This window comes from Triturus cristatus, chromosome 5_2, assembly GCF_964204655.1.
Source record: "Triturus cristatus chromosome 5_2, aTriCri1.1, whole genome shotgun sequence".
In the NCBI taxonomy this organism is placed as follows: domain Eukaryota; kingdom Metazoa; phylum Chordata; class Amphibia; order Caudata; family Salamandridae; genus Triturus; species Triturus cristatus.
The window spans coordinates 1,128,611,149-1,128,635,845 of NC_140588.1; the positions used below are offsets into that span (position 1 = coordinate 1,128,611,149).

Sequence of the window (24,697 nt, forward strand, 5' to 3'; positions counted from 1 at the left end):
CCACGCTCGCGATCGGCAAATTGATGTTGCAGATCGCAAACGAGAAAAAGTCTCACCGGGATGTCATTTTGCTTGCTCGCGGTCGCCAACTTGACGTTGAGGACCGCGAACAAGCAAAAAATGACGTTGCACTATTCTACGCTATGCCTGTTTGCACTGTGCTACGTGCAATTCGCGTAGTGCAAAGTAGCTCAAACTTAGCAAACTACGCGAGCGTAGCGTAGTACTCTGCCCAGGTTTAGCCGGCACTTCCTTGCTGATCGCAACCTGCCTTTAAACCGACTATTTCATGGCGGAGACCTCATGAAATAGTCGAGCGACTACGAAGTGTCCCCACAATGGGCCCCAGGCTGATTTTGCCAATTGGGGACCGTGCATGGGGGCACATTTTGTGTCCCTCTCTATTTGCATTGTTGTGCATGCACTGTGTGCTATACACTGCATGGTACATAGTCCACCCAACGTAGAAGTGGCACAGCACTGCAGCAGCATGTCACTGCCATGGCACTACCAATGCAAAACCATCAGCCCGGTGGTAAGTTTGTAATGCGGGGGTTGGGATGCCACCGGCTTGGCGGCATTCTCCTGACTGCCACAATGGCGGACCAGTGGTCAGACCACCAAACTGCTTTCAGAAGATATATTAGTACACAGAGCTATGTATCTCATCTTCTCTTACCTGCCACTGTTCCATGTGCTCCACATCAGCACAGCTGCCGTTCAGGAATGGCCCCATCCCAGGTTTGCACAACATAAGGTCCTGCAGAGACTGTGCCATGGCATGGACTGAGAGGTAGGTGTGGTAAGTATAACTCATATCAGACAATACAAACATTGATTCCAAGTCATTCAGCACCTCTGTGCCTGTGCACTGCAGCGTTTCACCCCCAACTTCCCTTGGCACTGCTATTAAAGAGCTGGCATTGCTCGCCCACTTGCAATCAAAGGCTGTCTCCCAGAAGGAATGGATAAAAATATCTTCAGGATACCTAGTGGGATGAAGACTCTCTAAGAATGTCTTGAACTTGGGCATCTCTGGGGAATGTATGACCATTACCAGAGACCCGCTCAGTATTTTCAAGGAAGGCCTTGGAAAATAACCTGGCGTTATTGTTAGAGCGGTGGAACAAATCCAGATTTTATCATTTACGTTCAAGTCATTCAGCTCCTGCAGAAGGGGTTTAAAGTCCATCTCAAAACAATCGCAGATGATCACTCTGGCGCTCGACGTTTTTATTCTCTCAGCGATGCTCCTCATCTTTTCTTTGGTGTAGGTGTCAAGAATTTTCTCCCAGAATGACACACAGATTCCCATCATTTCTACATCCTCCCTCATTACCTTCATCGCCATGAAGTTGACGTCATAATCAGAGGAGACAATTCCTATCCAGGTCCAACCAAAGTGCTTCACTGCCTTAGCAAGTGCCTTCGATTGTGGGCTCATAGGTGGGACTGTGCGTAGAAAGGATGGGAACTGCATCTTGTCACTCAGAACATCATGCTGTGCAGCGTAACTCACCTAAAGGGAAACAACCATGTGCAGGTTACTATGCCTGAAGGGAAACACTCATTTACCACATTGCTTCTATACAATGAAGGCGTCAGAAATACATACACAGGAAGCAAACTGAAGGCAATGGATCTAATGGGTGAATAATCAAGATTCTGGGTACTCTGTTATCCAGAGCTGAAGGCATTGGTGGCTGGTTTGTTGAAAGAGATGAGAGAGTGATGGTTTCCAATGTCTCATGTTGTGCTGTGCTCAGTGTTACCACAAACAAATGATGGATGGAATGCTGACAATGCAAACATTCTCCCCCAGTCAAAAGATCTGGGTTAAATGCATCCTTCTTTCGTCCACTACGAAACCCAAGTTTGGACCCAGCCATAAGCAAATCAGTCTTGACCCTGTGCCCCATGGGAACAGTCCAGACCAAACTGCCAGGCCAGGTCCTCCCTGGACTGGAAACAGACATCCTGGGACTTGTTTCAGGGTATGTCACCCTTCTTCAGCCAGGCTAGCTTGAATCCAGTGGCACAGTGAGTAAGGGACCCACGTCTGGGCATATCCATCCCACTTAGGGCGAAAACTATTACAGCAAACAATTGATGGACGGAATGCTGACAATGCAAACATTCTCCCCCTGTCCTCGTACTGGGGTGAATTGTTTTATTTCAACAATGAATGTATGTAGTGAAGGTTTCCAAGATCAAAAAAAATCCTGGCTTAGTATATTTGTTCAGTGGAGGAAGCATTGAGAAGGAATGCCCTCTTTTGAAGTTGGGAAGTTATAAGAAGTGCAGACGAAGTGCATTTAAAGGTGAATTGGACACAGGCAAAAGCGGAAAAAAACACAGCAGTATCTCACAGTAGCCCACACACTGCTGCAAGATGGCTGGACTATCCATCATGTTACAGACAGTATTGATGATGGGTAGGTGGATAAAAGAAGAGCACAATTCCAAACACAGCACAATTCAAGCCCCTCATCCATTCCTTCAAGGCAGTAACCCAGCATACCTCAACAATCGCATCTGCTTTCACAAACCTTCCAGGTACATCCACTCATCCTGACTTCTACTAGAACACATGTCACACATTTGAAAAACCAGATCTGGTGATCTAGCCTTCTCCTATATCACACTTAAAACAAGGTACTACCTGCCACTACGCAGAAAAGCCTCCCTCTTATTTTTTACATTTCCAAAAAAGTAGAAGACCTGGCTTTCCAAAAAGTCCAACCCGGCCTAGATTTGGTTAGGCTAACACCTGCTCAGTCCCAGGATACCCACCTGTTGTCATGTAGTTTCCACTAATTCGTAGGACCTCCACGTTTGTTGGACAACATAAACTTTGGGTGAGGTGCCTAGACTGATTCTGGGCACCCCAAGGGATATTTTGACCTAGAGACTAGCCATTTCACAGTACTACCATAAGCCACCTGAACTATACCAGGGAGTGAATGATTTCTTGCAACCACTGAAAATGACAACCCTAACCCCTCAGGGATCGTGGAATCAGATCAGAACTTGTTGCTCAGTTACTTGTGCTTGCTTGTTCTCAGAGAAATGTACATAATACACAGTGGGACGTTTTCAATATATTTATTGAACAAACATTATTCTTGCAGAGAATACATGTTCTGCGATATTCAGCAGACAGAAGCAGAGGAAAGTGATAAAGTGTAAATAGTAGATATAGTTCTACCAAAATGCTAACACAGTGTATACATGCAGGCAGATAACCAAGGCAGTAATCAGGTGTACTCCACTATTCAAACCCTATTTTAAGTGTCCCTAGTGTGTGTGTGTGTGTAGGTGTAAAGCCAAGAATCTCCCCAAGGGATGACCCAACCCCATTACCTAGGCGGAGAAAATGAAAAACCTGTTCTAGGTCACAAACTGGACATCCCACATGAGATGTCAGACCGCTGCATGGTGATGTCTTAGCATGCAGGGACCCTCAGTGCCAGCTGAAGGGCCTCCTCTGCTAATCTATCAGGATGCTCATGATTTATAATAGAAAGCAGCCTTGCAAAGTATGTGTAGATTAGCTTTGTTGTGGATATCTAGATATCCTTGCTGCACCATAGATGAAAATAGAACAACATTTGAACTTAGTGCGTAAAGAGATCTTGTACATGATGTCGAGGTATCATGATAATGTTGTGAGAAGCTAATTCTGCAAGTGAGATCTTTCGTATCACTAAAACACTGCTTAGACTCCCCCCTCCTCCAGTGACCCTTGATACCTCAGGCTCACGCTGCAATAAATTAGCAGAATTCTTTATCATCAAAATTCAAAACATCTATAGTTCATTACCATCTATAGTCCAAATACCGGATATTAGTCCTCATAGCACTGAAGCTTATATGGAGACAATTCCCTTGATGGATACTGTGATATTTGATAGCATCTTATCTCAGGTGAAAAGTGGGTCGCCCAAAGATCCAGGACCTCTCAAACTATTGAAACAAGTTGCTGGAACCGTCTCCCCCATTATTTTACAGCTGGTTAGTGCCTCTTTTTCCTCTGGAGTGGTACCCCTCCACAGAAGGAAGTGATGGTGAGGGTACTTCTCAAAAAACCCAGCCTTGACCCTGACTCCCTGGGAAATTACCATCCTATCTCACTTCTCCCAGGGATCAGCAAAATAACAGAAAAATATGCCAACTCAGTATTGTCTGCCTTTTTAGAGACTCAAACTCCTTCACCCATCTCAGAATGGCTTCCGACCACTCCAAGGAACAGAAACAGCCCTGCTATCAGTTGTTGAAGAGTCCAAAAAAATCGTGGATGTCACAGGCACCACTGTGGACATTCTCTTGGACCTCAGTGCAGCCTTTGATATGGTCAACCACCAAATCTTGGTCCATAGACTTACAAGACTGGGGGTGACCGGGGTAGCTCTGGCATGGTTGCAATCCTTCCTGAGCGATAGATCCTTCCAGGTCTTTGACACTGATGTTGCCACAAGACAGGTGCCTCTCTGCTGTGGAGTTCCTCAGGGGTCTTCCTTGAGTCCCACATTATTTAAAATTTATATGAGCCTGTTAGCAGAGTGTATGTTGCCTTTTGGGGTACACATAGTGACCTATGCAGATGATACACAAATTGCGGTGGGACTTAACCATGCTGATATTTCCCCCCAGCCTCCATCCTTGCTTGGAAGAGGTTGCGAAATGGATGAATGACTACTGTTTAAAAACTGAATTGGGAAAAAACTGAGATGATGATTCCGGGGAATTGGTCCCCCTCTGATCTCAATTCCGAGTGGCCGACCACCCTGGGTCCCGTTCTGACACCCAAGACTCGAGCTATGGCATCTTAAAGATGCTTCATAAAGTCTTTCCCCTTATCCCTTTTCAGGCAAGGAAACTTATGGTCCAGGCACTCATTCTATTGCATCTGGACTATGGGAAGCCCTTTATCTGGGGGCCACATGCACAATGCTCTCAAAACTTCAGGTGGTACAGAATTAGGCAGCCTGAATCCTTCTGGAAATCCGGAAATACCAATCAGCAAAACCTGCTTTGAATTCACTCCACTGGCTCCCTAATAGGGAGAGAGTTAATTTCAAGGCTATGTGTATTGTTCATAAATCGTTAGCTGTAAAGGGTCCTGTCATTAATCACTCTATTATTCGGCCCTACCATGCTAATAGAGGCCTTCGCTCAGACAACCTGTACCTTGCCACTGTTCCTAGGATTAGGGAAGCTAGAAGCGGGGGTAGTCTGTTCTCCGATAATGCAGCTAAGCTTTGGAATATCCTCCCTCTTTGTCTATGAAAGGAATCTAACCATCTTGCCTTCCGTAAATTGTTAAAAATCTGGCTATTCCCCTAGTCTGATTGGCTCCACACTATTTGCCGTTATCAGCACTGGGATGCCTTTGGGCAGCCATGCACATAACAAATGCATTTTTCATTTAATTTCATGTGTATAGCCTCAGAGAAACCAATACAAAATTGTCGTGAACGCACAAATTGTGCAAAAGGTCACAGCAGAAATGTAATTGTGAAAAATATGACAATGTAGGAAATGAGCAGTTTAGCTACGTGGGCCTAGCTCGAGAAAATAGCACCCACTCCTCATAGTAAGGGCCAAAATATAAAAAGCTATCCACAAGCCAACAGGGCTGAATAAAATTGTCCTTAAAAAGGTTCAAAACTACTTCTAAAATCATCTAAAAGCATGCCTCCCTTTAAAATATCCATTAAAAATATTAATTAAAAAGCATAAAACTCATTATACTATTTGAAATTCAGAGCACTCCGAAGGCCATGGTGCCTGTAAAAATTAGGCAAATGCTAGATTGCTCCATGTTATTTGATAAACAGGCCAAATGTTTCCCACCACACAGAAAGGCAAATTGTTTATGTGTTCCGAGTGGTAGATGCAACATTGCTATTGCCAACAACCGCAAACGATCCCAGAGGCATACCTCGAAGCAGGTTTACGCAGCAACGGTGATTCCATCCGGTTACCACAGCAGCCGCTGAGCGAGGGACTGCATCCTGTAAGCGTATCGTTGAACCGCTGTCTGTTTCACTATGAGCCAAAGCATCCCAGGGTGGCTCTTAGAATGCATTCATCAGCAATCAAATTCACTGGGGACAACAATACCCATGGGTCTTTAAGGAGTCCATAAGTACTTCAATGTCCAGGGGCACAACCGATTGTGGTCCTAGGCATACATAGCCAATACACATTTGTGACTGCATAGCAGGCAGCGGAACACAGGTTGTACGCAGTGAAGCCAAGCATTTAATTTAAATCATTACTTTCCCTACTTTTGCACTCTCAGGAGTGGGAATAGTATTTTTTACCCTCTGCTATCCAACTCTTTCCCTACTGTTGCACTCACTGGAGTGGGAATAGTAATTTTTACCCCTGCGCTATCCAACGCTTTCCCTAGAGTTGCACTCTCTGGAGTGGGAATAGTAATTGTTACCCTCCCGCTATCCAACGCTTTCCCTACTGTTGCACTCTCTGGAGTGGGAATAGTACTTTTTACCTCTACGCTATCCAACACTTTCCCTACTGTTGCACTCTCTGGAGTGGGAATAGTAATTTTTACCCCTACGCTATCCAACCCTTTCCCTGCTGTTGCACTCTCTGCTGTGGGAATAGTAATTGTTACCCTCCCGCTATCCAACACTTTCCCTACTGTTGCACTCTCTGGAGTGGGAATAGTAATTGTTACCCTCCCACTATCCAACGCTTTCCCTACTGTTGCACTCACTGGAGTGGGAATAGTAATTTTTACCCCTGCGCTATCCAACGCTTTCCCTAGTGTTGCACTCTCTGGAGTGGGAATTGTAATTGTTACCCTCCCACTATCCAACGCTTTCCCTACTGTTGCACTCTCTGGAGTGGGAATAGTAATTTTTACCTCTACGCTATCCAACGCTTTCCCTACTGTTGCACTGTTTGGAGTTGGAATAGTAATTTTTACCCCTACGCTATCCAACGTTTTCCCTACTGTTGCACTCACTGGAGTGGGAATAGTAATTTTTACCCCTACGCTATCCAACGCTTTCCCTACTGTTGCACTCACTGGAGTGGGAATAGTAATTTTTACGCTCTCAGTATCCAACAAAATCTCGACTTTTTTAAATTACTTATATTATGTTTACATTTTAAGCTATTTTATATTATATTATGTATGTTTTATTTAAGTGTTTTTAATATTTAATTAATTTTATACTATTTTTAATACATTTAAAAAATTCGATATTTTGGCTAACTATATTTTGTCAGTCTATATTTTGGAATCGATATTTTAGTACTTACCTCTTTATAGATAGTCGATATTCTGTCCCTCGATATTTTGGTGTCGATTTTTTGTATAGTCGATATTTTGTCCCTCGATATTTAGTCACTGAACCATCATTTCTTGCCTGAGTGTGTACAATAAATGCTTAGCACTCCCCTCTAATAAAGCCTTACTGCTCGCCCACACTACCACAAATAGAGAGTAAGGTGTTATCTACTTTTACCTCTGCAAGCCTTTTGGGATCCACTGGACTCTGTGCACACTGTACCTTACTTTGATATAGTGTATACAGAAGCAGCTTCCTACAGAGGCAGCAAAACATGTCACATACCCTCATTTTTCAGATATACCCATTAATGCAGGCCCGTCTACTTCAGTGGGAAACAGACACCTATGCCATGCAACGAGATCTACAGAGCGATGCTCTGCATTGAGTGACACCACACAGATCTATGGCATTCAGTGATAACCACAGAACCTTCAACAAGATCAGGCTCAATAACTAGAACTAGGGCCCTGTGCTCTGTAAGAAGAACAACAGCGCTGTGCTCCTCAAAGGAGGGACACAGAACGCCAAGCTGTGCAGCTCCAACTTCAGACCTGTGCTCTGCAAGAAGAACAACAGAGCTGTGCTCCTCAAAGGAGGGACACAGAATGCCAAGCTGTGCAGCTCCAACTTCAGACCTGTGCTCTGTAAGAAGAACAACAGACCCCTGCTCCTCAAAGGAGGGACACAGAATCCCAAGCTGTGCAGCTCCAACTTCAGACCTGTGCTCTGTAAGAAGAACAACAGAGCTGTGCTCCTCAAAGGAGGGACACAGAATGCCAAGCTCTGCAGCTCCAACTTCAGACCTGTGCTCTGTAAGAAGAACAACAGACCCCTGCTCCTCAAAGGAGGGACACAGAACGCCAAGCTGTGCAACTCCAACTTCAGACTGGTGCTCTGCAGTGATAACCACAGACCCATGCTCTACAAAGAAAGCTGGATAAGTCATCAAAAGATCAAATATAAAACAAAGCAACAACAGATAAAATATTCCAGTCTAAAAATCCATACCTGCGGTATCCGGTAGACGTCTAGCAAATTGGACATCGCTATGGAAACTGAAGATGCAATTCCTCCAACAAAACCAAATGGAGTTAACTGCGGCTGGCACTGGTAGTTAGGGACCATCTCTTCCTTCCCAGAGAGCATTAAGAGAATCCCTTCCTGGGCTCGCCTCTCACTCATGCAGGAGTCCGAGATCCTTAGTGCAAGAGTCAGGTTTGGCAGAAGATCCGAGCTCTCATTTATCTCAGCAGCAGCAAACAGCATGACCAGTATGTCCCTGTAGTACCGGATCTGAAAACTAGCAAAGGGTTAATATGCTAACAAGCTGTGATACTAGGATAGTATGAAAGTGACCCACTAGTAGTGATACTGAATTATCTAATACCTAGAGAACTATAGCAGGGTAACAGTGAAGTACAGGGATGTTTTTCACTGAGGGGTTCATAGAGTGAAGCTTGAGCTGTCAATGATGTTACTTGGAAACCGGAGGTTAAAAACATCTCTATAATTCACTTTTTACCCATCTGTAATTTTAAAATATATATGGCTACCCCTGCTTTGAGCAGCTATGCAGGGTCAGAGGAGTGATGTGGAACCCATACATCACACGGCCTCTCCGCAGTACATTTATTTCCAGATTTAGAATCATCATGAGCGGAATCTCAATTCTGATGGGCCCAGTCATGAGAGTTACTGGGCCGATTGAGATTAAGAGTTCAGTGGGAGAACCAATAGAAAATGGTAATTGGCCCGGACATTTCACATGTTTCAAGGAGGCAAAGTCTGGAATACCAGTGAATAAAATGTGAAAATGTTCACAGTAAGTTTAATTTCTGCAGGATATACATCACAAACTGATTTGCTGGCATCCCAAGTTACAGTAATTTGTGGGTGGGGAAAGGATTACATGATATGAGGTTAACAGTTTTTGATGCAAGAACACAATATCTAGGGCAGTTCCCAGGGAAAGAATCAAAGCTGGAGGCAATGTTAAAATATTAAACTCTTTATTATAATAGCTCAGCAAAGAAAAACCACCATCACCTGTTTCCTTCATCTGACTCTAAAGGTGACTCCCTGTCTATGGCGGAGTACCCAACGAGATCCATCCTCACTTCCAACCCTTGGTTCCTCACTAGGAGTAAACAAAGAGATCCATCCCCTCCCTCCTCCATCCCTTGGATCCTCACTAGGAATATCTAAAGCAATCCATCCTCACTTCCAACCCTTGGTTCCTCACTAGGAGCACTCAAAGAGATCCCACCTCTCCTCTATGCCTTATATCCTCACTCAGAGTGACCAAAGAGATCCATCCTCTCCACTGTCCCTTGGATCCTCACAAGGAATATCCAAAGAGATCCATAGTTTACTCCATCCCTTGCATTCTCACTAGGAGTACCCAACGAGATCCATCCTCTCTTCCAACCCTTGGTTCCTCACTAGGAGTAAACAAAGAGATCCCACCTCTCCTCTATCCCTTATATCTTCACTCAGAGTGACCAAAGAGATCCATCCTCTCCACTGTCCCTTGGATCCTCACAAGGAATATCCAAAGAGATCCATATTTTACTCCATCCCTTGCATTCTCACTAGGAGTGCCCAACGAGATCCATCCTCTTCTTCCATCCCTTGGATCCTCACTAGGAGTAAACAAAGAGATCCATCCTCTCCCTCCTCCATCCCTTGGATCCTCACTAGGAATATCTAAAGCAATCCATCCTCACTTCTGACCCTAGGATCCTTACTAGGAGTACTCAAAGAAATCTATTCTGTCTTCCATCCCTTGGATCCTTATTAGGAGTGCCCAAAAAGATCCACACCCTCCCTATGGGATGCCTTGGATCCTCACTAGGAGCACTCAAAGAGACAATCTTCTCCTCCATCCCTTAGATTCTTACTAAGAGTGCCGAAGGATAGCCGTCATCTCACCTGATCCATCAATGTGCAGATGACACACAACAATCTCTTAAAACCTCTGCCCACAATATTCACCAGACCAAAATCAGTTTTGATCTAATTCAGTAGTGGATCTCAAGCCCCTAACTGTAGTTCAGCCGCACAAAGAATTCCTCCTCCTCACTAACAGAAACAAACAACCACAGACTCAAATTTACTAACTAACAAGAGCCTAGATGATTTAATATCTCTGTTGGCAGCAGAGTTACTGACATTCAGGCTCAGATTTACTAAATCCTCACACAACGCAGCAGCCACAAATCATGATCTGCGTTGCATGAGGAGACAGCAGGTGAGTGCCATATTTACAGAGATATGGCACTTTCCTCCACTCTCCCTAGTTCCGGTGCAAATATTTGCTGCCAAGTGCCACGCACTCACCTATGCACCATAGTTCAAGGGTGTCTCTGTGAGTCTAGAATAGGTTTTGTATTGGAAAAATTGCCTTCCAGTGCAAAATACCATGCTTAGACTTATTTAAAACGTGTTCTACTCTGTATGTGCGCTGCACAGAGCAGCTCACATTCAATGTCGGAAAAGAAAAGTGAAATAAAAGCATTTCTCCTTGAAAGTGCCAATTTGAAATGGGAGCTGTTTATTTTTCAATGCAAAATCCTCTCTACTTTTATTGCAGATAGGGGTTTGCATCAAAAGACATGGGCGGTTGCATGGGAACACCCATGCGCTACCCAGGGAATGGCCCCTTTGGCCCTAAGTGATGCGCTGCTTCGCATTACTTTAAAGTGAATTTCCAGCAGAGATCAAGTTTGGCACTGGGTATTTAAAATATATTTTACATTGATTTTAATCACTTGTGTGATGCAAACACGGCACAAAATCTTAGAAAATGTAGCCCTCAATCTTGACACGGAGTCCATGTCAAAGAACTCATTACCAATAAAGCAATAACATCATGCGCATCAGCTGTCCCACCTGAGAAACCTGGAATCAGACCTACAGTCAAAACCTTAATCCTCTCTAAACTCAGTAGAGCAATAGCTCTGCTCAACGACATCCCCAGCAAAGCCCCGGTACCCCGGAACATCAACCTACAGCTCATCTATTGAAGCAATTCAATCACAATCCAAGTGATAATGTTGTTATACTATAGGATCAGCACCGATCCTTATTTTTTTGAACTTTGAACACTTTTCTCAGCTCTCGCCATGTAGATGTTCCATTCCGGCAACAGTGTTCTTCAAATACCTAAAGGTTTGCTCCTCATTATTGCTTTACACCCGAGCTCTGAATCTGTCTTCATTAAACTCACTGCCCCCTGGGGTTGAGGTCAGACACGTTGGGGTTTATTAGTCATAGCTTCATAATCATGTTACATGTAACCTCGAGAAGTCTGAAAAGGAATCATGTTACAAAGGATTTTCACTGGTCTGAATGGTGTGATCATGTTACACATGATCTCAACTGGTCTGAAAAGGAGATCATGTTACATGTAACCTTGAGAAGTGCCAAAGAGGATCATGTCACAAGTGACCTTGAGAGGTCTGTAGAAATATCATGTTTTAAGTATCCTCACTGGTTGAAAGGGGTGATCATGTTACACATGATCTCAACAGACCTGAATAGGATGCAGGGCAGAAGCTAGGACTGAAGTTATCATCAGAAGGACGGGCTGTATTACAAACAAGGCGCACTGTCCCTGACTGTACTGCAACATAACCTCACATTGGTGCCCTAAGTGCAAAGAGGAACAGTGTGCGCTGTTACTGAAAAATGTGCTAACCTCAGGACAAACACAACCCACGGCTGCCCTGAGACTGCACTTGAGTGAAAGACAGACTGGTCGATGAAGCAGTCATTCCGTCTTACACTGTAGAGGCAACACCTGCTTGCACTTCAAAGGGAGGACCAAGATCACCACGAAGGCTGGTGCAGTGTGTGACTGCACCCACTGGCAGGGGGATGTCTGGGGAGACATCCAGGGGATCCTCCTCCAGTGGACTGACCTCAAGGGGTGCCTGTGAGAAGGTGGCCTGATATATGCTGTCCACTAGTTCTAGTGGGCACCTTGTATCAGTCCAAACAACCCCTTATGGTGAATGGTTAAAGACAACCTTTATTGAAAGCTATCCTAGTGGTAGCTATGGAGAGCAGCCTTCAGGCTAAGTCTTGAAGGAATGTAAAGCAGCTTGTTTTGCCAGTCTATAATCTCCTGCATGACCAAATGAAAGGACAACCACACAAGGTCTATATTCAAAATATATGTATTTTAGATAACACACACCCCTCTAGTCTCTTTATGAGACTGGAGTTCGAAGGACTTAGTTTACAAGTGAGCAAGCATCAGCAAAAGCACAAATACACGTTTGGGCCCTAGGGGCGTACCAAACCATATACCAAAAAAAGTGGTATAAGAACCACGACTGGGATAGGCACTAGGCCTATTGCCTCTAGAATCGCTGGGACCCCAAGGAACCACCCAAGGTAGTGACACAGGGGACCCACAGGGACTGTATGCAATGTGAAAACACAACCGCGGGTTCCTATTATTTTCTATGGGCAATGTCGCAGTTGGAATTTTAAAAATGAGGGACACTTCTGATCGAGTCAGGACCAAACCCTTTTGGACTTAGGCAGTTCTAGGGCTAGCACCCACGAGAGCACAATGGGGTGCAGCAGCCTGGGTGCACAGGTGCAGACAAGAGATGTTGCCATAGATAATAATATAATCTCTGGCCTCATTCATATCTCTGTTTCATTTGATAGACTTGCTGGACTGCACTCTTTCTCGCGGATCCCAGCGTCCCAGACACACGGGTGACGGGAGTTGAACAGTGAGGGCTGGGTGCAGTAGGCCGATGCTCTGTCTCCTCCGCCCTCTGTTCTTTTGACTCTCCCTCCCCTTCTCCCTTCCACCCACTCGCTCTCTGTCCCATTCTCACTCAGCTAACTATAACGCCCCTGAAACCTATGGTTTTTTCAGTGAATTTCTAAAGTTTTTTAAATGCTAATTCCTAACTATAACGTGCCTGAAACCTATGGCGTTTTCAGTGAATTTCAAAGGTGAAGAAAGAAGAAAAAACGCACAGAAAGAAAAAAAAGAAATGCAGAAAGAAGCAACAGAAGTCCTCAAAGACAAAGATAAGGGCAGGAACAAGGATAACGTGCAGAAAGAACAAACAGAAGAGCAGAAAGAAGCCTTGTTGCAAAATCATCCTGTACCCTCAACTTTTTCAGACGGATACTGGTGGTAACTGAGTCTGACTAACCAGTCCTAGAGCCAGTGCTATGTTAAAAGACACTCAGAATACAGTGAAAATACCTACATACACTAGGGAACACTATGCGTTGGCGTCCCCCTGTGATTAGCATGACCTCCTCTGTCAGCTCCTAGTATATAATAGGGCAGGGGATTAAAACTACCTCTTAAAACGCGCCACAGCGCGTGTTTGCACACGTCACCTCAGGCCCCGTCCCCTCCCTTCCCCACTGTGTAAACACACCCTGTGGCCGTTTTAAGTTGGGAGATTAAGTCCCCTTGAATCCTGAGCGTCCCTAGGGGCAAAATAGCCCACTAGGTACGTCCAGTAAGCGCCATTGCAGAGAGGTGTAAAAAGGGGCACGGCCTGCACCACCTCTCTGCAACGCAGAGCAGTGGCGCTTACTGGAAGCACCTGGTGGGCTAGTTGGCCCCCAGAGTCCTTCAGGATTGAAAGGGAATTATTTCCCCATCTTAAAACGCGCGACAGGGTGTGTTTGCACACGTCACCTCAGGCCCCGTCCCCTCCCTTCAGCACTGTGTAAACGCGCCCTGCGGCCATTCTAAGTTGAGAGATTGAGTCCCCTTGAATCCTAAGGGTCCCTATGGTCAAACTAGCCCACTAGGTACCTCCTGTAAGCGCCACAGAGCTGCGTTGCATAGAGGTGTAAAAAGGGGCGTGGCCTCAGAACACCTGTCTGCAACGCAGCTCCCTGGCGCATACTGGAGATCCCTGTTGGGCTAGTTGGCCCTCAGGGACCCTCAGTATTAAAAGGGAATTAATTCCCCAACTTACAACTGGCCAGGGGGAGCGTTTGCAGAGTGCTGCAAGGAGGGGGCGTGGCCTCCGGCGTGATGCCGGTCTTTTATTTATTTTATTTTTTTAAGAAGGAGGGCTGTGTGGCCCCCCTTCTTATTCTAATTTATTGGGCCTGGGGACCCCATTGGGGACACCATCCCCCAGGGCCTGCACCCTAATTTTTTTTGTTGAAAAAAATTAATTTGGAAAGGAGCCGCGTTGCTCCCCTTCCAAGGCCTTAATTGGCCCCGGGGACCCCAACCCCCGGGTCATGGCCTTTTTTTTTTTTAAATTCTTTAGGAGGGGGGCTGCGTTGCCCCCCACCTCAGGCCACTTATGGCCCCGGCCTTTGTTTTTTATTATTTTAAAAAAATATATATTTATAGAAACACCTAAGACATGCTGGACAAACCGTATGTACCTATCACCATGATGATTTGCGTGATATTCATTAAAAGGCGACTATGCATATAATGAATCCACGTGGAATGTATTTATACCGCTAGTGAAACTCTGACGTGTCTGACGCCGTACCGTGCCTAATCCCGGCGCCCCCGTCGGTGGGTACTCTCCAAGTAGGCACCCTTCTCGTTTATTTATACAAACATGGGTAGCTATTGACGGGCACATTTAATACACACGCACACCAAGCCATTCAAAGGGGATTCGACAAAAATTCGACCAAACTATGCAAGAAACCCTCCTCACGGTTAATAAAACACACATCCACTGCCGGATGTGTAATACCTTTTATTTTACTCTCTGGAAAGGAGACAATCCTCACTTGAGAGTCACAGCGTGCTCCTGGCTGAGGCCAATGTTGTGTTACACCCACCAGTGCCCGCCGAGTGCCTCACACCTCTTTGTTGTATTCCACCAGCTAGTGCGTATGCTATGACACTCTCTAGCCCATGTGCACTGTAACTCCACCCCGTGAATATGTCATGCCACACTTGCCTTTGCACGGGTTATATTTCCCCATCTAACGTGCCTTCCTCGATGCCTATGTTATAACGCACAGCGCTATGCCATACATATTACAATCTGGGATCCATATCTTTGTCACAGTGCATATGCAATGTTACACTCCCCAGCACATATTTTATATTACAACTTTAGAGACTTGTTAGGTTACACAACACTGCCCTGTGCATATTACACTCCAAGGCGCATATCGCATTGCACGCGCTAGTGCCTGTGCTATCTCGCGCTCTCCAAAGAATCTGTCATTGCGCACAATGTATTGCATAATATATTTCACACCCCAGTTCATCTTATATCACACTTTTTGGTGCATAGTTTATACCATATACTATATCTAGTTTTCATTTTCAATCATGCGCTCAGGACTATGTTCTATATAACACTGCGTCCACCTACCCTTTTCACGGGCATTACATTTTGCGATGGGGGGTGGAGGGTCAGGGGGTGTTTCTGCCAAGTGAGCCCGGAGTCACAGTCACAAACGTCCTCTTCTTCCTGAATAAAAGTGAGACTATGCTGCATACTTGTTCATATTTTAAGTAGTTCGCACAGACACACATTTTAAAAACAATAAAGTTCCTACTACCCACCTTCTCTGAACAGTTAACTTGCTGCCCCATCCACCTCCTCCCTATCCTCTGTTGTCTAAATCCATGGACTAGACTCCTCCCTCCTGCCATGCATGGTCTGATGTGCTGCCACTGCCCTCCATTTAGCATAATGTACCAGTCCACTCCTCCTGCCGTCCATTGCCCAATTGTATGGCCCATCATTGACCTCCTGCTTACCATCTGTGCTTAGCTTGCTGCCCCTATTCTCCTTCCCCCTGCCCTTCGATGTCTTTGTGCATGCCCCTGCTCCATCCTTTTTGCCCACCATGTTCCATGGACCTGCCACTCCTATCTACTCTGAGTGTTCTGTTGAGCTGCCACTCCCCTCCCACCTACATAGCATTGTCAGATGACTGTAACCTGCCCTTGCCACTTCCACCCTGCCTGTCCACATGCCATGCCCCTATCCCCTTCCTCCTGTCCTCCATGGTCCATTTTACTGCCACACCCTTCTGCCCTCCCCGGTGCTGCAACTGCTCCTCCTGCCTGCCCCACGCGGTCTGTTGTGAGGCCCCTTCCCCTGAACTCTCTTGTCTGTGTCCAGGTCCTGACCCTCCCGTCTATCCTCCATGGTCCTTTGTCCATGTCCCTGCACCCTCCTTTTTGCCCATCATAGCCATTGTGCTGCCACTAACCCTCCCACTTGCCATGCACGGTCTTCTGTGCTGCCATGGCCCCTCCTACCTTCCCTGTGTGGTCAGCTAGTTGCCCCTGACCCCCTCCCACCTTCCCTCTATGGTCTGTGTGTATGCCATCATAGTCTCACTGTGGCTCTCCATTGTGTGTCTTGTTTCTAGTGCCCATCCTGCCTGACCTCCATGGGCATCTTGCTGCTCCTGCCCTGCCCCCTTGACCCCAGCCCTCTGTTTCCATGTGCACACCCCTATTCCCTCCCTCCTGGCTTGTCTGTTCCACTGTAATGCCCCTGATCCATCCCTCCTGCCCTTTATGGTCTGTTATGCTGCAGCTTTCCCTCCTGTCTGTCCATATGGTCAGCTAGATACCATTGCCTCTTTCCCCTCTGTTCGCTGTTGTCCATGTGCATGGTCCTGTCCCCTCCCTATTGCTTTCTATGGATTGTTGTGCTGCACTCCCGTCCCACATGCCCTGTGTGGTGTATTGTGCTGCTGCAAACCCTGATGCCTGCCCTGCAGGGTCAGTTTGGTGCACCTCTCCATGTCCCTCCTGCCTTCTGTTATCCGAGTCCAAGTCCCTACCCCAATTCCTCCTGCCTACCATGATCCAATGTACCATACTTGCGAACATTTTGAACTTGGTAAGAGGGAGATTTTGAAAAAAAACTGGGGCATTGATTTTCCCCTTTGAGTTACATTGAAAAAGAGGCGATTGTAGACAGGAGACAGATCAAATAAAGCCCATTTGAGCTTAAAAACATTGGACGTTTCCTGGCTGAAACGTGTCTGTTGGCATGTATGGTTGTACTACCACTGCCTCTTCCTTCTGCCTACAATGGTCTATTATATTGCCACAGACTCTCTTGCCAGTCCTGTAATGTTGGTTTGTTGCCCCTGCCCCCCTTTCCACTGCCCTCCATAGTCTGTTGTGCTGCCACTGCCCTTCCTGCCTGCCCAGTGTGGTCAAATTGTTGCCTCTGCACTCTCCTACCTGCCTTCAATTTTCAGAGTCCGTGCCCCTGGCCTCTGCCTCTCAACAGTATCCCAATGAACAACTAGATTGCTAATATTCTATATTTATTACAAAAGTGTGGAACGCCTGACGTCATCTTGATGTAATCAAAACTGTAATACCTAGAGCATTTCCTTTAGAAATTACATATATGAGAGGGTCTTATTTGTATCAAAATTATGGTTAGTGCTCTAAAAAAACTAAAAAGAGGACATATTTTCTGAGTTTTCAAATAACGACTGTCAGGTCTGCCAGGTTGTCAGTAGCGCCCAAGCCAATAACCCGCCACTAACCTGCAATGTAGAATCCAGCAGAGACGATAGATGAGAAGGTCCCTGACTCCCAAAAACCTACTCCCCAGCAGCGGAAGGTAACCTAACTGCGTGAGATCAGGTCTGTGGGAAAAAGGGAAGTGGATAACATAAATAGATGAGGCCAGGGATAGGAACTCTCCAGGATGAAGGTCGGGGTTGTAATCTCCTCTGGGAAGATAAGTACCTGCAGACATGGGACGAGAGAGAGAGAACCGGTAAACAGGAGACTTCTCTCTATATAATGCAGTGAAGGCACAGGACTTACGCCTACCCGCCTGAAAGGAGATGTCTGAAACTACCTTTCTTCTTGCGGAACTCTCACTGTGGCTCCCCCTTAACTGCCTTTAGCCGCACACACCCTTTCCTGGGTTACTCCACAATCCCCTACTTCAATGTCACTAGAAAGCACTAGGTCTTCGGGAAGTGATACTCTCTCACCCCCACAAGCCAATGACGGAATGGGTCCAAGCGGGAGCCCTCCGTACGTGCACAGTCACAGCGAAAGTAAAGTTCAAATAACCAAATGATAATCCCTTGCTCGGGACTTCGTGGATACTTTTCCAATTGCGAGGCAGGACGGCAATGAGGCACTCAGTGTCCGTGTCTACATTACACCGACCCCACCATGTCCAGGCAAAGAGGGAACAAGTAATCCGGGATATTGCAATGTCTCTCACGGTGTCAATAAAGTTATGTTGACGAAGCAACACTCGTGGCTTACCAGAATAGCTGAAGAAACTACCTTCCCAAATACCTCGGCGTCTCGCTCGCCGCTGAATCGGGCTGGCTTCCTCGGGAACGCGGGACACGGCCCGTCACAGGGATGGCTGCTGAAATGCTTCTCGCTGGAATCCGGCGGGGAACACCTTCCGCCACAAACATCCACAAGCTCTCTGATTTACAAGCACCGTCCGCTTCCCGCGGAAGTGCTTATGTAGACAGGGTCGTCGGGTGCGCCCCAGTGCATGCAGGGATTTATAGTTCGTGAATTCCTGACATCGGGAAAACGCGGAAACACTCCCGGTTTCCTGACAAGGGGCATAATCGGTGGTGAGACTGCTGGCGATTGTTACAGTACCCCTTCTCAAGGACCGACGACTCGGCGGTCGACCTGGTTTACCTGGGTTTTCTTCATGAAACCGTTCTACCAGATCTGGGCAATGCAAATGCTCCTCAGGTTCCCAGGTTCTCTCTTCCACCCCAAAACCTTCCCAGTCCACGAGATATTGCACCCTCCCCCGGACCAACTTAGAATCCAGGATTTCTCGCACCTCATACTCCTCCTGACCCTCTATCTCTAGGGGCTGCGGTTTTGCTGGTAATCTAGTGCTGGGGAGACAGGGTTGAAGAAGAGAGACATGGAAGACAGGGTGGAGTTTCCAGGCCCTAGGTAAGGACAGTCGCAGGGCTACTGGGTTTATGATTTCTTCTACACTATAGGGTCCCACGAATCTGGGCTTAAATTTATTCACTCCCCTTAAGTGTAGATTTTTTGTCGACAGCCACACCTTGTCCCCCACCTGATACTCGGGTTCTCTTGTTCTCTTTCTGTCTGCATAGGTCTTTTGAGTGGCCTGGGCATCTGCTAGATTTTGTTTAGCTTCTGTTAATACGGCCCTGAGGTGTGCATGATGTTCTTGGATACTGGGTACGGGGGTTTTGACTGGCCATTCAAACGGGAGCATGTTGGGGTGATGACCATAATTACAATAAAATGGGGAACAACCCAAGGTGGCATGTGTGGCGTTGTTGTATGCGAACTCCGCCATCCATAACAAGGTAGGCCAGTGTATGGCATTTTGCAAAGAAAAGCAGCGGAGATATTGTTCCATGGTTTGATTTAGGCGTTCTGTTTTGCCATCTGTTTGGGGGTGGTAACTGGATGAAAGACGTGCATCGATGTCCAATGTTTTGCAGAGAGCCTTCCAAAAACGGGAGGTGAATTGTGTCCCCCTATCAGTAATTAAGACATTCGGTATTCCATGAGCTCGGATCACATGCTGTAGAAAAACCCCAGCTAGTTCCTGGGATGTGGGTAACCGTCCCAAGGCAATGAAGTGACCCATCTTGGTCAAATGATCAATCAGCACCAATATTACTGTCTTCCCATCGCTGGGGGGCATTTCAACTACAAAATCCATTGATATTGTGTGCCAAGGTCGTGGGGGAATAGGCAAGGACTGTAGTAGCCCTACTGGTTTCACATGTCTGGCCTTGCCTTGCACACAAACAGCACAATTCTTCACGTAGTCATGAATGTCTTTTCGCAGGTCTGGCCACCAAAACGATCGTTCCACACAAGCGATAGTCTTATAGGTTCCGAGATGTCCGCCCAAAACAGAGTCGTGAGCCCATTGCAAAACCTGCTGCTGTTGACTGGGATGAGGAATGTACAGCGCCTGGTAGCGATAGGCCAACTCCTCTACTTCCGACCTGATTTCGGGTTCTTCTTGAATCCAGGCTTGCACGTCGACCTCTGCTAACGACACCTTCACATCTTCGAGGAAGTCGGAAGATGTGAGAAGAGCTATCGTAGGTCGGGGTTGCTTGTTCTCGGTGAGTATACACGGTGGTGGATCTACGTTCGGGGAGATGTTGTTGTCTGATTCTCCCAAGCGAGAAAGGGCATCCGCTTTCCCGTTTTGGGGTCCAGGCCGGTATTTGATAACGAAATCGTAGTCCGAGAAGAACAAGGTCCAGCGTAATTGACGAGGGGTCAGAGCTCTGGCTGTCTTCAGAAACAACAAGTTCCTATGATCCGTGTAAATCTCTACCGTGTGCTGCGCCCCCAGGAGGTAGTGTCGCCATTCCTCACAAGCTCTCTTTATAGCCAGGAGTTCCTTGTCTGAGATGGTGTAATTGACTTCACACGGAGTAAGTTTTCGGGAATAGAACGCAACAGGATGTATTTGTCCTGTTTCAGGATGACGCTGAGATAGTCATTCTCAGAGGCAGGGTCCGATATGTCACCGGTCCGGAAGAAAGGGCTGTTCCGTCTACTGTCTTTACATGCTCCGGAATCTCTTTCATTTCGTGGGAGATCCCCAATTGCCGGGCAAACTCCTGGTCTATGTAGTTTCCTGTGGCTCCAGAATCCAACAGCGCATCTACTTCCAACATGTTCCGGGGCGTTAGCCACAAAGACACCCCGATATTCAGATGGGCAACAGCTGCTTGCAGGGTATTGGCTATTACCGATGAGATCATGACACTAGGAACGTCCAAAACCAGAGACCTCAACCTGATTCGGACATTTTAGTTTTCCGTCGGTTCGTCCAGTTTCATAGCAGCCTGTACTCGAGACACTGGTGTTTTGCTACCGATTGGCGTCCGAGCACGGCACTCTCGTATGAAGTGGCCGCTCTTGCCGCAGTAGAGGCACAGTTTCATTTTTCGTCTTTTTTCTCTCTCTTCTGGGGTGAGAGGGCCTCGAAGACCTCCTAGTTGCATGGGTTCCACCCCCTCTGGGGATTTAGGTGGTTCTTCCGGGACGTTCCGTGGCCGAGTATAGGAAAATCGGTTTTCCCCTCGGTTCTTATCCCCTTTTCTCTCTAGGAGACGATGATCCAACTGGACGGTTAAGTCGATCAGTTCTTCACATGTTTGTGGCAGTTGCACAACTTGGGCTAGGACATCTTTGAGCTCCCCCCTGCGTCCTTGATAAAACAGGGTTAGTCTTTTGTCAGGGGGCCACTCGGTCTCCACCACCAACCGATTGAACGTGGTTATGTAGGACAGCAGGTCTTGTGATCCCTGTCGTAAGGTGAGTAATTCACGATCCAGTGACAGCATGTGGGATTTTCTGTCAAACAGTTTCCGTAAGGCCAAGCAGAAGTCCGTGAAATTATGGAGGACTGGATCGTTTCTTTCCATCAGAGGGATGGTCCAACTGGCAGCGTTGCCCCCCATATAAGACATCATAAATGCCGTTTTAGCTGCATCTCCCTGAAATACTGTAGGTTTGCAGAGAAAATGAAGCCTACACTGATTTAAATAGGTCTCGAACTTTTTTGGATCCCCATAAAAGCGTTCAGGTGGGGCTAACGGAATGCTGGTATTCTGTACCACGTGAACCGTAGGAACTGTGTCTGTAGATGCGTGGGAATGAGGGGTGGTGAAAAAGCCCCCTACAGGAGACGGGTTAGTGGTGGTAGAGACAGGAGGGGGCAAGGTTGCTGGTCTAATGTAAGAACTCTCCCCCTGACCCCTGCGAGAAAGACCTGCCACTTCTCTCCTCAAGGAGCTTACTTCTCTCTGGATTTTCTGATTTTCTTGTCGGGATGTCTGAACCTCTTGCTGTAGAGCCGTCAGGCTGTCCAGCAGAGAGGTGAGCACTACACTGGTATCCATCGTCTGGGCTGGGCGTAAACGTGGGCTTGTCAATCTGTCAGGTCTGCCAGGTTGTCAGTAGCGCCCAAGCCAATAACCCGCCACTAACCTGCAATGTAGAATCCAGCAGAGACGATAGATGAGAAGGTCCCTGACTCCCAAAAACCTACTCCCCAGCAGCGGAAGGTAACCTAACTGCGTGAGATCAGGTCTGTGGGAAAAAGGGAAGTGGATAACATAAATAGATGAGGCCAGGGATAGGAACTCTCCAGGATGAAGGTCGGGGTTGTAATCTCCTCTGGGAAGATAAGTACCTGCAGACATGGGACGAGAGAGAGAGAACCGGTAAACAGGAGACTTCTCTCTATATAATGCAGTGAAGGCACAGGACTTACGCCTACCCGCCTGAAAGGAGATGTCTGAAATTACCTTTCTTCTTGCGGAACTCTCACTGTGGCTCCCCCTTAACTGCCTTTAGCCGCACACACCCTTTCAGGGTTACTCCACAATCCCCTACTTCAATGTCACTAGAAAGCACTAGGTCTTCGGGAAGTGATACTCTCTCACCCCCACAAGCCAATGACGGAATGGGTCCAAGCGGGAGCCCTCCGTACGTGCACAGTCACAGCGAAAGTAAAGTTCAAATAACCAAATGATAATCCCTTCCTCGGGACTTCGTGGATACTTTTCCAATTGCGAGGCAGGACGGCAATGAGGCACTCAGCGTCCGTGTCTACATTACACCGACCCCACCATGTCCAGGCAAAGAGGGAACAAGTAATCCGGGATATTGCAATGTCTCTCACGGTGTCAATAAAGTTATGTTGACGAAGCAACACTCGTGGCTTACCAGAATAGCTGAAGAAACTACCTTCCCAAATACCTCGGCGTCTCGCTCGCCGCTGAATCGGGCTGGCTTCCTCGGGAACGCGGGACACGGCCCGTCACAGGGATGGCTGCTGAAATGCTTCTCGCTGGAATCCGGCGGGGAACACCTTCCGCCACAAACATCCACAAGCTCTCTGATTGACAAGCACCGTCCGCTTCCCGCGGAAGTGCTTATGTAGACAGGGTCGTCGGGTGCGCCCCAGTGCATGCAGGGATTTGTAGTTCGTGAATTCCTGACATCGGGAAAACGCGGAAACACTCCCGGTTTCCTGACAAGGGGCATAATCGGTGGTGAGACTGCTGGCGATTGTTACAACGACAAAGAACTTTTAAATTATTTGTAATCTTTATGTTTATTTATCCAGTTGAACACTTGATTAAATGTTGCACTTAGGGAAGTGGATGTGGTGTTACTTCCAGAGCTGCAGACTTTGCAACTGGGGAACCAGGTTGGAGTTTCTGCTTCAGCTCAACATTCTGTGTTTCTGGTCAAATCACTTAATCTCCCCATGTCTACAACCAAAATGAATTTGATCTTGTGTGATGTAACCAATGCTCATGTAAAGCACTCCAATACCTGACAAGTCTGAACTATATAAAACTGCAAATACACAAAAAATAAGTGTTTTGCACACTTCTGTCATTGGGCTACATGTGGGCTACATCTGGGTGATATTTGTGCTGCATTTGGACTCTTTTATCTCTGGTGGCCATCTTGGGAGATTTATTTGTTATGAAGTTTCCTAATTTCCTCATTTACTGCAGTCTCCTCAGTAGGAAATGCTTTCAGTTTTTTACTTTGATTCCATCATGAAGGTATTCAGATATGTCACACTGATGAATACAGGCCCCAGCTAGGCCCGCAAGGCACAAGGGTTCGCTCTCCTGTAGCGGAATCTATAAGGAAGTTGGCACGGAAACTGCAAAGTACAAAGACAGCATTTATTAACCCTTAAGGGTGGTCCTACAATCCACACAACACTCTTCAGTATTGCATGGAGTAGCACACAGAACTTGCGTACACAGTCCCCTTTTATACACAATAGAGGGGCTCATAAGTGGGTGGATACAACATGAGGCCGAAGAACATTACCATTTATGGTCATTCTCGATACTGAATCAATACATGGGCGGAGCCAACACACTCCTTGAGCCCGCGAACACATGGTCAAGCAAGGCTAATTATAACAGATGTGGTCAAGTCTGGGCATGCGCCAGATGGACAAGAGAGCTATTTATAAACTGTTACTAGGCAGATTACAAGAGCAACTAACACAGAGGTCGGACTCTCCTCGTGGCGAACACGTGGCAGCATGACAATACAAAATGGAGTCCAAACTTCGGTCAACATAGCGGAGAAAACATGATCTAAAGGGAAAGGTTTAATGTCTTTAGCAAATGCTTAATCACATCGCTGTTTCAATTTACAACAGACGACCCTTTCAGCATTTACTGAAGACATCCGGTTTACAAGAATCATCGCCATATATGTCAATTGTCATCATTCCTTCAACCTCTTTAGCTAGACGCTTCTGGTGAGCAACTTCGGCAATAGCTTTCTTATCTGGGATGCAGAATGAAATGCATACGGAACAGAACAATGGTCCACATTGAACACACAT

The 24,697-nt window shown here is 46.7% G+C and overlaps 1 protein-coding gene across 1 annotated transcript in view; it reads right to left on the bottom strand.

The window, feature by feature from the left end:
* The window catches only part of LOC146829891 (vomeronasal type-2 receptor 1-like), a 155,081-nt gene extending 134,103 nt beyond the window's left edge, over positions 1-20,978 (bottom strand). The window contains exons 1-3 of the mRNA XM_085606568.1: positions 20,868-20,978; positions 8,337-8,621; positions 680-1,519 (exon numbers count right to left, since the gene is read on the bottom strand). Coding sequence (XP_085462694.1) covers positions 680-1,519; positions 8,337-8,621; positions 20,868-20,978 — 1,236 coding nt within the window. The remainder of the gene's footprint in view (positions 1-679; positions 1,520-8,336; positions 8,622-20,867) is intronic.
* Positions 20,979-24,697: the final 3,719 nt, after the last annotated feature.